We start from the raw sequence: 16,393 nt of genomic DNA on the forward strand, positions 1-16,393 counted from the left end.
TCACCGTATTTTTAAAAAGCTCACAATACAACCTCCTCCACTGAGGGCTGCTGGCTAGGGCACCAGTGTGTATGTGTGTGTGTGTGTGTATTTCTAATGTAAACACTTTGAAGAATCACCTTCACCAGGGGGCCTAGATGGCTCAGTTGATTAAGCATCCAGTTCTTAATTTTGGCTCAGGTCATGATCTCAAGGTCCTGGGATCCAGCCCTGAGTCAGGCTCCATGCTCAGCGTGGAGTCTGCTTGTCTCTCTCCCTCTGCCCCTCCCCACTCTCTAAAATAACTAAATAAATAAAATCCTCAAAAAGAAAGAAAGAAAGAAAGAAAGAAAACCCTACAACAAAAAACTTTACAGCACATCAAATTTTATTAAGAATATCTCCAGCACTTAGAAACAGTAGGTGACTGCAGGCTTGAGGACCCAGCTTACATCCAACATTCACTTATTCTTAATTTTTTACTATTTTAAATTTTTACTTATTTTTTATTAGTAGTATTTACATTTTAACAACCAGGGGGCAATACCTGTCCTTGTAGTATCAACTTCCACTTTAATAATTCTAAATACACAGAATGGTCATGTAGAAGCAGGAATGCTGGTGAGAACCAGTCAAAGAAATTCTGCCCCATCAGGAGCTCCCTACTCAGAGAGGACTTGGTCAAGGCTTGATGTGGAAGGACACAAAGAAAGGGCATTTTTTTAAATCTCAAAAATGATAACTAGAATATTAACAAAAAAATTATAAAGGGCACATGCAAATCAGTTCATCCAAAAAAAAAAAAAGCTAGGATCTCAGTTGAAAATGGGCAAAAGGCATACACTTAAAATTTATATGCAAATAGCTTCTTAATAAACATAGAAAACTCTTTAATCTCACTAGCAATCAAATATGTCAAAAATAGTACCACATTAAAATGAGGTACTATTTTTTGCCCGTAAAATTAGGAAAAGATTTCTCATTTTGAATGGTTATACCAAATACGGATGAGTGCGTGGTGGGCCAGGTGATGTAAATTAGTACAGACCTTTAGAAAAGCAATTTGGCAGCATGATATCAAAAGCCTCAGAAAAGCTGATATTTTTGGTGAAGTAAATCTGAGCCTGGGAATCTATTCTAGGGAAATCATCTGCAGTTTGGGCAGAGAAATGTTAAGGAAAAAAAAAAAAAGCAAAAAAACACAAAATAATGAAAATCTAAATGGTCCACACTAGGGAAATGGCTAAGTAAAGTGTTTTATATTTGCATAATAAATTATTCAGGCATTAAAAATAGTTTTAATGAATAAAAGTCATGTGATGACTTTGAGATAAATTGGGGGAAAATCTTGCATTGTTAAAGAAAAGAAAAAGAAGTGTATGAGTTCAACCATCAAATCTTTAGGAAAAACTGGGAAGGAACTGTAGGCAACTGCTACATTAGTCATCTCTGAGTGATGGGATTATGGATGACTACTTTTCCTTCTTCCTGCTTTTTTTGCCTTTCCCAATTTTTTCCATTACTGGTATGTATATTCATGAATATGTATATGAATTAGGGATGTACACTTGGACTTTGGGGCTGAGAACAAACTTGGTCCAATGACCCTGAATTTGTCCGTATCTTCCAAGTATTCACATCTGCAGAGTCACCAAATATATTCAAGACTAGAAAAAAAAAGCACCTCAAAGTCGAATGAGGTGAATGCCAAGAGAGGCCAAGGAGAAAAATAACTGGAGATCAATAGGGAAAAGAATGAGAGCAAAAAGCAAACCCACAAACAAAAACTCTCCTGGAACATTTCCAGTCAGTTTCATCCTCTTGGGTTCAGCAGGAAAGTGGAGGGGTCCAGTTGACCTGGGATAACAGGGCAGATTTGAGATAACCCTCCTTCACACTGAGCATGGGAAGCTCCAGGATTTAGAACCCAGGGGCAGTGTGGTGTGGCTGTGCCCTGTGGCAAGTCCTGATCTTTCTCCAAGCCGCGTGCACATCTTCGGGGGACTGAGCCTCGTTCAGGTGTGTAGACCAGTGTAAATAAAAACAGTTCCATGACCGCCTTGCAGCTGGAGCTCTAGAAATCTAAGTCCTCTTGGCCAAAGGCATCTGTCCTGTCCATGATGAAGTTTTTAAACCTCATTTCTGTGAAAGCAGGAGTTTTAACTACCTTCTCAACCTCTAGGCCAGAGGTCTTACCTGCTACGTGCTCTGGAGTCCTGGGGCCCGAGGGGGCTCCTTCTTGCTCAGAAGCGGAGATTTCTGGATACACGCCTGTGACTTTTCTTTCTGAACCAGGGACCCCCTTGGACTCCTCTTCAGTGCTCCTCATGTCTCTGCTCAAAGGCTTTTCTTCAGAGCCTTTCTGAGAGAGCTGAGAGCAGTCTCCCAGAGAAGATATGTTGGAGGAAGAGAGACCTGCTTTCCAACCTGACCTCTGGCAGGGGCTGTCTCCACCTGGGCTAGAGGGCAGTGCTGGCTCCCCCTCTTGATCTGGGCTGCTGTTTCCAGAAGTCTCAGCCAGCTGACCCTGTCGGGAGCTAGCCTCTGGGCTGCCTTCTTTCTCCACCTGGTTTCCTCCCCCTAACTCTGATTGCCCCTCTCCTTCAGCTTCCCGGGTCTCTGGAGTTTTGACACCATCGTCCTGTCCTCCTAGACTTGGGTCATCTCTTCCTGAGGCTTCACCTTCCAAACTGGTGTCATCCCCAGAGCCCTCTTCTGTGTTTTCTTCCTTTCCATCAGAGCCTTGCTCTTCCCCACCTGCTCCCTCTGGGACACTGCCTCGATCAGCACCTGTGATCCCTTCTCTCTTCTGAGCAGTTGCCTCCTCCTCTTCCCCTCGGCAGTCTCCATCTCTGCCAAGGGTCTGGCTGCTCTCACCCTCATCCTGCTCCTCTGGCCCAGGGTCCTGGCCTAACCCCAGCCTAACCTCGATGGTCCCTGTCCCCAAGGGGTCCACCTGAAGCGGCTCCATCCTTTCCTCCTTAGAGGATGTCTTTGCAGCCTCCCCACTAGCACACCCTCCTTTCTTCTTCTGCAGAATATGCTGCAGGTCGAAGGCCTTTTTGATGGGTGCTCTGGGTGCCCCTGTTGTGTCCTTTGGGGACATGGGGATCACTTTCTTCCGCATGCAGGCCTCACAGGGACAAAACTCTTCCCCCTCAGGCTCCCCAACCAGCCAGGTGCCCCTCAGGGTTCCACTGAGGGTGGACGCATCCTCCTCCATGGGGAAGGAGCTGGGCCCCTGGCTTCCAGCCTGCCCGGAGAAGGCTGAGAGGTGTCGCAGGCCCTGGAGGCGACGTCTGCGCTGCTCTGTCTGCAGAGACAGCTCCCACCGGAGGGCTTCCCGGGCCGGTGTCTTCCCCCCTGCCCGGCTCTGGATCTTTCGAAGCTCATTCTCAGTGCTCTCTCGGAGCCGCCAGTCCAGGTCCTGCTGCAGCTCTGCTACCATCTGGTCCAGCAGCCGGTCATTCTGCAGACTCCAGCGGGCTCGGAGCTCAGCTGTGGCGCTGGCAAGGTGAGCCATGAAGGCCTTCTCCATCTTCCTCAGCAACCTGGACACCCAGAGGGCATCAGGGTCCAGAGACACTCTGCGGGCCCGGGAAGAGCTCCTCTCCCCAGGCCCCTGAGTATGCTTGGCCTGGGTTTGCACATGGCATAGCTCAGCTGCTTTGGGCAGCTTCTCCAAACCATGCTCCATTTGGGGACCGCTGGTATTTGGATCCCTCTCGCTGAGGCTCCTAGGGAGCTCTGTGGGTTTCTCTCTTTCCCCTGGAGGACAAAGAAGAGTGGAGGCAGGGTCTCCCCCTGCTTCCTCTTCCTGCCCACTCTTAACTTCCCGGGCTCCCTCCCCATCCTGAAAGTTGGCCTCTGACATTTCTTGTCCCATGACTCTTTCCTCTTCTGGGAATCCCTGGACACCCTCTCCTTGCAGTGCTGCTATTTCTTTTTCTTCTCCAACTTTCTCTAGCAGGGCCTCCTCATCTTGCACTGTGTTTTCAACCTCTTGGTCCAGGTTATGTCCCAGTACCTGCGCCCTACTGTTTCTCTCTGTCTCATCTTTTCTGCTGGCACAAGTCCATGCTTGGGAATTTGAAGAGGCTGTGGAACCACTTGGCTGTTGGTTTCCTTGATCCTCTTGGCTCTCAGAGTTTCTAGAATCAGACCTCTGGGAGGGGATTTTCAAGGGCAATGCTATCTTCTCAGGTACTAGGGCACATTCCATGACACAGGGTCCGCTGCCCTCCCCTGAGCCTCCGGAACCACTGTGGACATCCACACCAGATGAGGATGTTGGCGTGAAGTCCTCAGTCATGATGTCAGACCTGAGGCCTGGCAGAGCCTGGCGCCAGCCAAGCTCCCAGAGCCCCAAGTCCAGCTCACCTCGCCTGAGGTCACATCCCGGCCACAGGGCCTGGAAGGTGCTCAGGAGCTCCTGGTACCGAGGAGAATCTACAAACCTCACTTTGCCAGTGGGAGGCCCAAGGTCTTCATCAAAGAAGTGGAGCCCAGCAAGACAGGTGATAAGGGCCTGGGAAGAATAGCTGAGCCTCCTGCCCACTGTGTTGGACACTTCAGGCAGGCTGCTGGGCCGACCCTGCTTGGAGCCCATCAGTACCTTCATGATCTGTATGGATGCAGAGACCTTGTGAGGTAGCACACACTGGCCCACACGACAGTCTGCGGCCATGCCTTTGCCTGCTCCAGCTTCCTTGGAGTCTTCTGAAACTCCATTACAAGGAAGACCCTCTCCCGACTTGGTATCAGCATCACCAGTTACTGGGAAGGCTTCACCTGGTTCTGCTTTCTCGCTGGTGGCCCCTTCATGTGACAGTTGTCTGACCTGTGTTGGCCCCCCTAAACATTCTGGGGAATGTTGGTCCACAGGGTCCTCCTTGGGGCTTTCTGGGTCATCCCCTGCCACATCTGTGCTCTCATCCACCATCTCACATTTCATGGGTATGGGCTCCTCTGGAATGTTGCTCAGCCATTCACGGACTACGGCGTCTGGTGAGGCTTGGGGCAGAGCACCCAGCACCATTCTGCCATCTTTCTCTTGCCCCTCTAGGCTTTCCCCTCTATCAGTAACCTTCTTCCCCTGGTATATTCTCCCAGACCTGGGGCCACAGCTGGAACTTCCCCTTCTCAAGGCTTTGACTGCTTTCCCCATAGCCCCTGACTGAGAGCCAGGGGGTCGGGGGCGCCATGCATCAAGCATTCCCTCCCCCAGATCTCCCCCGCCTGGCCTGCAGTCAGCCCTGGGGCTGCTGTTACATGAAGGGTGTTTCTTGACAAAAGGCCACGTTCTTGGGGGAGTGGGACAGTATCTGCTGCATGCCAAGGAGACCTCAGAGAAGGGTCCCAGGCTTCCCAATGGCTGGGAGGTCTGTAGGGCATGAGACGTACAACTGGGGGTCCTGTGGAAGAGGCATGTGCTGATCGATGAGCAGCTGCAGCCTTGATGGGCTCCTGGCATCCCTGTGTCGGGCTGTCCAACTGGCAGAACTAAAGGCCAGGAAGACTTGGGAATGCTGCCCCCTGCCTTTTTGTCTAGACCATCAGCTTGGTTGCTCAAAGAGTCTGATGTGTTGGAAGGTGTGGGAGCTGATGAGCATGCCCTGAACTCTGGGTCCACTTCAGCCTCAGCAGAGGGAGGGTATGGGGAGTAGAAATTCGAAGTGCAGTCCGAATTGCTCGCAGGGGTAATGAGTGCACTGCTGACCCCCTGTGCATACTGGGAATGAAGAGAGGCAGAGAAAGGCGACCCTGTATCCTGGGAGGCGTGGTTCCTGGTACTGGGTGAGCTTGCTGAAAGGGGGGGCGCTGGGCCATTTGGGGAGGCCCTGCCTCTGCCGGGAGGTCCCGGCATTTGCCTGGGCATGGGTGAGTCAGGTGGGCAGTAGGTATGCCTTCTGGTGTGGTGTTGACTGGGGCAGCCTATCTGAGCCCCTCGGCTGAGACCAGAAATGCTGGGTGAGGACAGAGCACTGGCTCTGCCCTTCTTTCTTCTCTTGCCTGGGACTGAGGTGCAGGCAGAAGGTGGAGAAGAGCCTTCTGCAGTGTCCCCAGAGCCAGAAGGACCTGGAGCCAGGGGCAATCTCATCCCAAACCTACCCTCAGCCTGGGTGCTCCTGGTAACCTGTCCATTCTCTTCTGCCTGGGAGTCCTCATTCCTCAAAGACAAGGGACTCACCATGGGAAGACTGGGGCCTTCCCCCTGAGTGGCCTTTGTTCGGGAGGTAGTCATGGCCCTTGTCTTGCTCTGGAAGCCCTGGTGCTGTTCACTTCTTTCACTAGACTGCTCGTGAGAACCAGCACTCCCTGAGGAGTCAGAAAGAGCACCTACCGTGCCTCGGGTCTGGGGCTTCAGGCAGCTGTGGTGCTCCCTGCTGCCATGCCCTGCTCCCTGCTGACCTGGGGCTTCCCTAGTCCGTGATGGGCCATCAGTTTCCCACCCTGCTCCCCTCTGGGAGGCAGCCCCTGAGGCTGAATGTAGGTCACAGCTGCCCACGCTGCCCTCTGGAGACCTGGAGCAGCAGGAGGGGGTTGACTCAGAGTCTTTGGGGGGTCTGTCGCTGGAGGCAGGGCTGACATTGTCCTTGCTGCTTCTTTTCCTTCTGGTGAACCCTTTGCTACAGGGCCTCCTGGAGTGGGAGTGTTGGGTCAGCCTGGTTCTCCTCCGAGAGGCCATCTCCTCTCCCTGAGTGGAGTACAGGGGGTTCATCCAGATCTCATACCTGGACCCTGGCTGCCACAGGCCTTGGCCACAAGCTTCTTCACATCCTGCCTCACAGGGTCCCTGTGTCTTAGGTTCTGAGGAGCCCCCAGCGTGGTCCTCCCACACACAGTGGAGGGAGCCCACCTCCCCCAGGACAGGGACCTCCTCACTGGCTGCTGTGAGGGCGTTGGCCCTCCCCACCCTCCTGGACCATAAGAGTGCGTCCTCACCAAGTAGGTGGAAGCGGACTTTCATCTCTACAGACAAGCTGCCATCTTCGTTCATGCGGATGTTTTTCTCAACATCATCACTGGCCACCAATGGGCCAAGCTGGGCAGGAATGTTCTGAGGGTGTCCATCATGAGCAGGGTCCATCTGAGCATGATGCAGGGACACCGGAGGGTCGCTGAGACCAGACCTCTCTGATAGCAAGGAAAACCGCTGTGACCGGCTGCCCGACCTGGACCTTGAGTGGATCACACTCTGCTTGGCCTTTGGCCCCCAGCTTCCTGACACACAATGAAAGTATGAGAAAAGAGGAAAGACAGTGAGCTACTAGGGGGAGCTTCAGGATCGGAGAATAACAGCTAATCATGAGCCTTTCATCACCTAAACACCCTGCCACCCCCAAAACCACAAAGTAAGGACAAACCATTCTAGAATGATTATCCAGTCTGTAATTTAGGAACCAGCTTTGAGATGAACTTCAAGTCTGAATTCTGTCTCAACTCTGCCACTTCCTTGCTGTGTAGTTTTTGGCAGAACCTCTTTACTGAGTTGTAAAATAATAATGGTAAGTTTGTTTTGATGATGCAGGGCAATGAACATAAAACTTTCTGCAGAGTTGCTAGCACAAAGTATGTTCTCAATAGACAACAGAGTTGGCAGGCAGAGCAGCAGTGCCCAGAGCTATCTCCAGGTCTGACTCGTGCCCACCCCCAACACAGGAAGCAAAATCAATAAGACGCTGCATAGGCGCCTGATTGTAAACTGCAAAATGTTTTGCAATTATTAGTGGTGATTTATCATCCTAACACTCATCAAGCTTTGGGGGTGATAAATGATTGCAAGAAAGGACCTGGACACACAATACCAAGTCCTGATAGTCAAGCCTGCACTCTAGCCATGAAAAAGAAGAAAAGGGAGCCCTTGAAGGAAGAAAAAGTGATCCCAAGTAATAATGAAGCCCTTAATGCATTCTATTTCATCTCCTCCTGCTTGGGAAGAGGAAAGGGCTAGTGGAGGCTGAGCCTATGGCCAGCAAAAGAACAGATCCTTCCACTTGAGTCCTAGACAGAAGGTTTTGCCAAGTTCTGCTCTTCCGTAAGCACGTAATGAGATTGGGAGCTCCTCCAAAGGGGGGCTCTGTGGAGGTTGGGGTACCAGGTGGTGGGTATTATAGAGGGCACGGCTTGCATGGAGCACTGGGTGTGGTGAAAAAATAATGAATAATGTTTTTCTGAAGATAAATAAATTGAAAAAAAAAAGTCTTTATACCTCTAGCACCTGGCATGCAGTAATCACCAAAACCATTATTGTAATTTCTTAGCAGCATTTCACAATGGATGTTATTTTGTTTATTAACCAATTTGGCCCATTTCCATTCCAATAATTCTGCTGAAAATTTCAACCTGCAATTGTTAATTATGCCTTTAAAATAATGTGTTTTTGAATAACAACACTTATACTCTGGCACATAGTAGGCTTTTTGGAGAAATATACATACAGTTGGATCAGTTGGATGTAGAGATTGATGAATAGATGAAGGATTAGTGATTATTGTTAGTTTTAGTCCATTTGGCTTCTATTGTTGCCTAAGGGAGTCATGAAAGATTCAGATGCCACATACCCATGGTCCATTGCCTCCATAATGTCATGTCCACCATTGTCCTAAATAAAGCTTATTTTAGATCCTAGAAACTTAGAGTTCAAGATCTCCTAATCCCTGTTCTCTTTAAATACCAGATCCCGGGGCGCCTGGGTGGCTCAGTGGGTTAAGCCGCTGCCTTCGGCTCAGGTCATGATCTCAGGATCCTGGGATCGAGTCCCGCATCGGGCTCTCTGCTCAGCGGGGAGCCTGCTTCCTCCTCTCTCTCTCTCTGCCTGCCTCTCTGCCTACTTGTGATCTCTGTCAAATAAATAAATAAAATCTTTAAAAAAAATTAAAAAAAAAATAAATACCAGACTCCCTTCTCTCACACACCAGTCAAATTTCAACCCAATTAAGGTCGATGGCATTAAGAAAGAAGAATAGGCAAGGATGACCCAAAACAACTGGGATACATAAAAATTGGAGCCAAAAGGCAGGTTTTTAAAATTATCTAGAAGGTATATCTGCCTAGTCCTACTGAACCACTCTCCAGTGCAAACAAAATTGGGGAAACTCTAAAACTAACTCACCAGTTTTGTTTCTTGGAGTCTGCCCAGATAAAGTTTCAATTCCATGTCTTCTAGAATCTTCCATTGCCAGAGGTTTGAAAGACTCATAGCCAGCACATACTAGCACTGAGGGACTGTGGATCAGACCCTTCAGAGAGTCCACCTGAAGAAGGAGAGTGTTGAGTTAGGAAGTCGAGTTTGCAGAGCTCATCTACCCAGGAGACATAGGTAGAGGAATAATCTCATCACTCTGACCCTTTGCTGAAGTTTGCACATCTCACCCCAGAATTCTGATGCTATCCACTTGCCATAATACCTCCATAACTAGCTGGGGTCATAGGTCCTATCACCATGACCTTCCTCTCTACCTATACCTCTCCCTCCATCCACTATAAGTCTTGTGGTTTAGGGGTTCTTCTGGATGCCTCAGGTGGAAAACACTTCAAGAAGTCTTTGTTCTGCTTCCCTGCCCACCCTTACAGCCTCCAGAATATATATATATATATATATTTTTTTTTTAAAGCAACCAAAGCAGAAGGGCCTCCAGCTTTCCTATGGAAATCTGGTTGACTATCTCACTCATTTCCCACAAAGAGTTCTCTCCTGGGTGCAATCTTTGTTTTCCTATATAATATTGAGCCCATAACTTCTGCTTTCAGCCCTTCTGGAACAGAGAAGGGCAAGGCTGCTCTCTGTACAGGCTCCTCCAATGATTCCCTAGGCTCCAGACCAGAGGCTTATGCCATCCTTTCCCACCTACCCTAGGATATCCTGGGCTAGATTCTGAGCAGACAGTTGCATTCCAAGAAACAGGTCCCTGCTTTTAGAAAAATTTCCATGGCTCTGAGGCCCCGATGGCACATGTGAGACTATGCACTATTTATGACATTATATTGTAATTGGCATTGTTGGGGGATTTAGTTTCATCTTCAAAGGGCTGAATCTGTTCTTCTTTATTTTCTCAAATCAGAAGGGTATGTTTATTAACAAGGAAATGAGAAAAAGAGAACTCTTGCATCCTCTCCCCACAAATGACACTAAATTAGCTGTCCACCAGGTCTTTCAACCTAGTTAATTAGAAGTTTCTTTCAAACTACTAAGCACATTTCTTTGTTGATTTAGAACTCTAGTGCATCACAAAAATACAAACATAAACCAAGTCTATCAATTTATAGATGTAGTCATATTTCTAAGAAATCAGACTTTCCCAAGGGGGAAAAAAAGAACTCAGGGCTAAATGATGCTCTCATCTTAAAAAGGGGTCAAGGTTTAGGATCCACACACAGAAAGAGGGTTACTGAGAGGATATTGAGAGTGTTCACCTAATCAAGGATCTGAAATCTGATAACCTTGCCACAGTCTTCCCTGGGGAGCAATGAGACTATTTTGTTTACAGAAACTCTAATAGTTCTAAATTAAGTCTATATGAAAACACACTAATATTTTTTCTCCAATTAACTTATTTTTGTACCTGCTCTCTCCCATTTCGTCATACCCACTAAACTGTAGCTAATTGAAGGTAGGTACCTAGCCTTATTTTCTGTATCCTCTGCATGTAGCACATGCTGGTACATAGCAAATTGCCATAATTTAGGAGTTTTCTTACATTATGACTCTTACATTATGTTGATTCTGTCATTTGCCAGCCATGCAACTATGAGCAAATTACTTAACCTTTGTGCCTCAATTTTCTTACCTATGTAAAGGAAGTAATAACATGAATTGCCTTGTGGGTTTATGTGGTAGAGGTCATGTCCTCGATTAGTTAACCTCTATTTTACTCTCTTTCTGGTGTAATTTCCAGTATGGCAGAGTGTACAAAGCTCTATATACATTTTCTGACTCCCTTGTAGCTAGACTTCTAACTATGAAATCATTTCTAATAATTAGATGCACTTGCACAAGGTAAGAGAAATGACAGTGAAGAAGAACACCTCTTTCTTTTGCTTTTGACTGTTGCCACACACACACAAAAAAATGTCAAAAGTATGAAGGGGTGTGTGCAGCTGAAATGGCAAAAGCCACACTCATTGTCCCAGTACCTAGTCACCAGCATTCTGGTTATCAACAGACAGCAGTAGCACATGACCCGCCTGATTCCAGAGCACAGAAATGGTGGGCTAATACTGAACTCAGTTATTCCAGGGACTTCATCCCAACAACCCACTTGCTTGATTGTGTTAAATGTATCTACCCAGATGGGTCAATTCTGTGATATTCTGGGAATTATTTCCAGAAATCAAGCCTATGAACCTCCAGCTCTCCAATCTTTAAGCCCAAAACTCTCTGTGTATAATTTCTTCATGCTTAAGATACCTACAGAGTTTTCTGTTCCCTATACTGAATCATGACTGATTCAAGGTACAGTATCAGATATTGTTGCAGGCAATGGAGCTTCAAGGATAGGAGCCTTGAATTAGTCATCTGACCTGACTGGATTTGAAGGCAGTGATAATCTGATTACAATGGGATACTGGTGGTCTCTGGCACAAAGTGATAGAATAGGCTCTTGAATGATCACCTCTGATAGTAGAATGCAACTTACTGAGAGCAAGACTTTGACCATCACTGGCTGCCATGGTAGACCTTTTTCATAAGAATGAGAGCTGCAAGGACTATGGAGTAGGCTGGCTTCTCTGACTTAAAGAAAATGGTAAGCTCAAGGTCCATACTCTCAGTTCAGGGATAGCCAGAAGACTTGGGTGTTTCCACTACTACTATAAAAGAATGTCTTTTCTCTTGTCACCAAACATCAGATGCAGAAACAGATTCTTCTAGCTGTTGAAATAAAACTGAAATGATTGTTTTGTGATCCATCAAACCATAAAGCAAGTGTGTCAAAGCAGCGCCCCATCATCAGGAGGTGGTGACATGGACTAGATCAGGCTCCAAACATTTGAATGGAAGGCACAAGTAATTTTCATGAGTCATACTCCCATTTCACCTGCTTCTGCTGCATTGCCACCTCTCCTGCCCTCCCACTTACAACTTCCTGGAGGAGTTCCCTATGACCACTTAACTGAAGAAGAAAATATTTAATTTGGGGTTTCAGATGGTTTCACAGGATATGCTGACACAAGTCAAAAGTTGACTGCTACACCATTACAGACCTACTTGGGGGGCTATGAAGGACAGTGAGGAAGGAAAGTACAAGACACAGTGTGATTTGATTGGCTACTTTTCATGTAAGGAGCAATGGCAGGAGGTCCTATGGACATTCATAGGCAGTGGCTAGCATTTCAAACTGACAATCAGGGCCTTGGACAGAACAAGACTGGAGGGCTGGTGACAAGGAACTCTAGAGAAGAATCTAAATGGGTCTCTCAGAATGTGCCTGGAGAATAAGAACATTTGTGTCCCATGGAATTCCCACCAGAAGGTGATAATCATGTGGACAAATGACCTGTTTTAATGACTATTAGTCATTTTTTTCCTTCAACCACCTCAAGGTGTGCTCAGTTGGTTCATGAGCAGAGTGGCAAAGCAAACATGAACTAGGAATGTAAAGTACCTTATTTATGTGGGTCTGATGCCATGTCTGCTGAGAGTCCAATCTTCCTAGAGCAAAAATCCATGCGAAACTTGTGCCCAAACACTTGAGATTTGCAGCATACCTTGAGGTGCTCAGACATCCATATCATGGGCCATTTCATCTTATTTCTTTAGGTCAGAGAAGCCAGCCTCCATAGTCCTTGCAGCTCTCATTCTCATTAGAAAGGTCTGTCATGGCAGCCAATGATGGTCATTGAACCCCTCCAACAGGGGGAGAGTAAGAAATGTGGATTCACTGGAATAGACACTAATTTTGAATATATATTTCCTTCCTTGCCCAAATCTTTCTTCTAGTATCACCATCTGTGGACTTACTGAATACCTCATTCATCATTGCCATAATCCATGAGATTTACTTCTATCCAAAGAACTGATTTTATAGCAAAAGGAGTGAGGCAATGCACAAATACACATGGAGTTCACTGTGTAGCCATATCCCCATCACCCAAAAGTAGCTGTAACTTATAGAACAGTGGATCATCCTATGGGCACCAGCTCAAAGCAATCACTTTATAATGTTGAGGCATTATCTTGCAAGAAGTGATATGTGCTCTGGACTGGCAACCACTCTAGAGTATAGTACTGTTTCTGCACAGACAACAGATACCTGGGCATTAAAGGGTGGGAATGAGAACAGCTCCTCTCACTATTACACTTACACTATTACCTAGCTACAGACATTTTGCTTCCCACCCCCAACAACTTCAGGCTCTGCTAGTTTGAAGGACTCTGGGTCCAAGGGAAAATGTCCCCACCAGGAGACACAACAGGGGGTCATTGAAGTTGAAAGTTGAGACAGTCCCTTGGCCATATGAACCAAGAGGCAACAAGGGGGGTTCTGTGTTGAATGGGTCTGTAATGAGTCTCTCAGAATGAGAGTTTGGATCCTATTCAATCTTGGTTAGGGGGAATAGGATGCTATTACGTAAATAGGGTCAGGGAAAAAGTAATCTAAAGCCCAGGGAATCTGTTGGGTGATCTCTGTGGCTGCTATATTCAGTGGTAAAAATTAACACAAGAATACAACAATTCAGGAAGGACCCCCAAGGGCTCAGAGTCTGCAGGAATGATGTAGCACATTTATAATTTAGATGATGGAAATCGTCCACAACCACTCTACCATAGCTATAACCATATTCAGCTGAGGTGCTGGCAGAGGGCAGAGGGAATATAAAATGGACAGTAGAAGGAAACCTAATACCATCAATGGCCTTGCAGTAGATAAACTAGTTTTCTTCGCAACTCTGCTAGGCATAAATCAATTTTCTATGTTTTGCCCTTGCCTCCCTCTAGCACTTTTTATAAGTTATTTTGGTGACTTGACAGTTAAATCTTAGGACAGAGACTACAAAGGTGGGCTTGTGCCCAAAGGATGGATGGTACAGTGCTGATGTGACTCTGGTGATAAGGCAAATATATTTTGATTGTAGGAAAGATAGCTACATACTTAGGTGGGAATATGCTGCTGTAGCTGCTGCTTGTAAATTTCAGCAGTGGTAGAATAGTGTATGCAGGTGTTAAGTATTGATAGGATTAGATTATGGGGAAACTGTTGATTAGATCAAGCCACCTCATCCTCCATCCCGTGCACCTTTGGTATACATTCATGTTCTGCAGGAGCTGAAAAGGCAAAAGTTATATTCACTAGCCTTCTCCACAGTTCAGGCTGTATGCAGATAGGGTTCTCCATCAATTAGATGCACTTGATCAAGTCTGGGAAAGCAAGGAGGGCAGACACCATCTCTTCTTGATTCTGATTGTTGTTGCTGTGAAGGAAATGTGTGGGTACCAGGAGGCCATAGCAGCCCAGGCAGCAGGCTAGTCCCAGCACCCCAGTGCTCCTGCGTGTCAAGAGTGCCAAGATGCAGCTGTGTTAGTTCCCTGGTCCCAGCTTTATAAGCTTGGATACCACGTCAGAGAAGTATCCTTGAACCAATAATCACATTAGCTTCAAGCAGGGTAGTAGCTTCCTGCACTCTGCTGGGAGGTATTCCTGTAGATCCAGCTTAGAGCTCATGCCTCCAGCTGTCCAAATTTTTGGGAATCCCATAATATTCTGCATTAGGTTACTTTCTGCTCAAGGTACTTTGAGGAACTTTTGTTTTTCACACTGAACTCTTCCTGAAATAGGTGATATTGGATAATAGAGGAATTGGATAAGAAAATGATAAAAATGTGCAAGGCACCGTGTCTGGCACTCACTAAGCACTCACTAAATGGTAAACAAAATGCAAATAATAATTGCTTGTTTAACTGACTGCCTATCTCCACTCCTTTAATTTACCTTTAATCAGTAGCAATGCAATCAGTACCTCTTTTCAAGGAATAACCTCCCCATTCCATTTAAGTATTTTGATTTGAGGTCCAGAGAGCTTTTTAAAGGAAATAGCATACCTCAAAACCTACCTTTTTTCCACGTGTCGTGTACACCTGCTTCACAGGAAAGTGCAAAAGATCTGAGGCTTTGCTGAGAAAGGCTGTCATGTTTCTTGTATTTCTATGACTGAGAACCAGAGTCTGCTGGAATCTAGGGTCTCCATTCTTAACCAGCATTATCTTCCTTGGGGCTTTAGGACCCTTGCAGGAAGAGGATGTTCCTGGTGCTTCACACCGGCTTTCAAAATCCCTTGATTGCTGAGTAGATGGACTTCTCCATTGTGACCAACCTGGCCTACTGGGTGTTTTGGGGGGCTTCTTATCAGAGCATAGGTAGCAACCACCATCTTCCAGCTGTTCCAGGGCACTGAGGCCATGCAGGCCGCGGGGTGTGGTGACAGAGCGCACCCCAAAGGAGAGAGGCACACGCTGAGAAAGCTCGTCCATTAGAGCACCAAAGCTCTTGAAAGCTCGTTGGTCAACAGCCAAACGAACCCCAGCAAATCGGGGATCCCCTCGCTTGAGGAAGGTTATCTTCTTGGCTGGTGTGACCTGGGTGACAGAGGGAGTCCGGGACATGGAAGGCAGGAGGCACTCACGGTGGCTCAGGGCCTGGGCATCCCTTAAGGTGCTGTTCATGGTGGAGAGGCCCAGGCAGCTGGAGTGGATCAGAGGAGGAGGAGAGTCAGAGAGCAACCAAGGGGAATTTGCATTTCCTCTCTCCCCTTTGTTACAGAGATTCTTCTAGACCATCCCAAGTTTGTACCACTTAGCTTTGTGGAAGCTGGCTAATCCCTTTTGGTGGAATAGAAGAAAGGCCAAAGGTCTGGCACCAGACAGATATGAATTCGAATCCCAACTGCCCACTACTATCTGTGTGATCCAGGAGGTTAGTGACATAATCTGTGTCTTGGTGGATCCCACCTGTAACATGCAGCCATATTCACTCTGTATAGTGAAAGTTCTCATCTGTAACCCAGGGGAACTCTGAGCTCTCTGGATTCGTGTCTTCTGGTGCCAGGTGAGCAGAATCCCTTGATCCCAAACCCCTCAGGGACAGGAGTATAGCCAAGGAGACTTGTAACCCAAAGAGGATACCACCATGTCTTCTCTTTATTATATGGTGATGTTTGCATTGAGGTAAAAAGAATGCCTCCTTCCTCCCATCCCTCCAAAGTCTTTGGAAGATGCATGATGGACCCTCTGGGAGAATACCCTGGCCCACTGCTGGGGGGCTTAGCCCAGTCTTGATAGGGTCAAGCCCTTTCATCCAACTGTTTGTTTCCATTCCCACTTAGGGAAGCCCCACTGTCTTGCCCAGAGTTTGGAAAAGCCTCCTACAGGAACTCCCTGTCATTGCCACGCTCTGTTCTGTGTACCTGCTGGTCAAGT

General features: G+C 47.1%; 1 protein-coding gene across 1 annotated transcript; it reads right to left on the reverse strand.

The window, feature by feature from the left end:
- Positions 1-2,053: 2,053 nt before the first annotated feature.
- On the reverse strand, positions 2,054-15,640 carry RP1L1 (RP1 like 1). The gene is made up of 3 exons (XM_044225975.1): positions 15,032-15,640; positions 9,095-9,236; positions 2,054-7,203 (listed from the first exon to the last, which is right to left on the reverse strand). Exons 1-3 carry the CDS (start codon positions 15,638-15,640, stop codon positions 2,054-2,056), a joined length of 5,901 nt encoding a protein of 1,966 aa, XP_044081910.1.
- Positions 15,641-16,393: the final 753 nt, after the last annotated feature.

This window comes from Neovison vison, chromosome 11, assembly GCF_020171115.1.
Source record: "Neovison vison isolate M4711 chromosome 11, ASM_NN_V1, whole genome shotgun sequence".
NCBI classification, from domain to species: Eukaryota; Metazoa; Chordata; class Mammalia; order Carnivora; family Mustelidae; genus Neogale; species Neogale vison.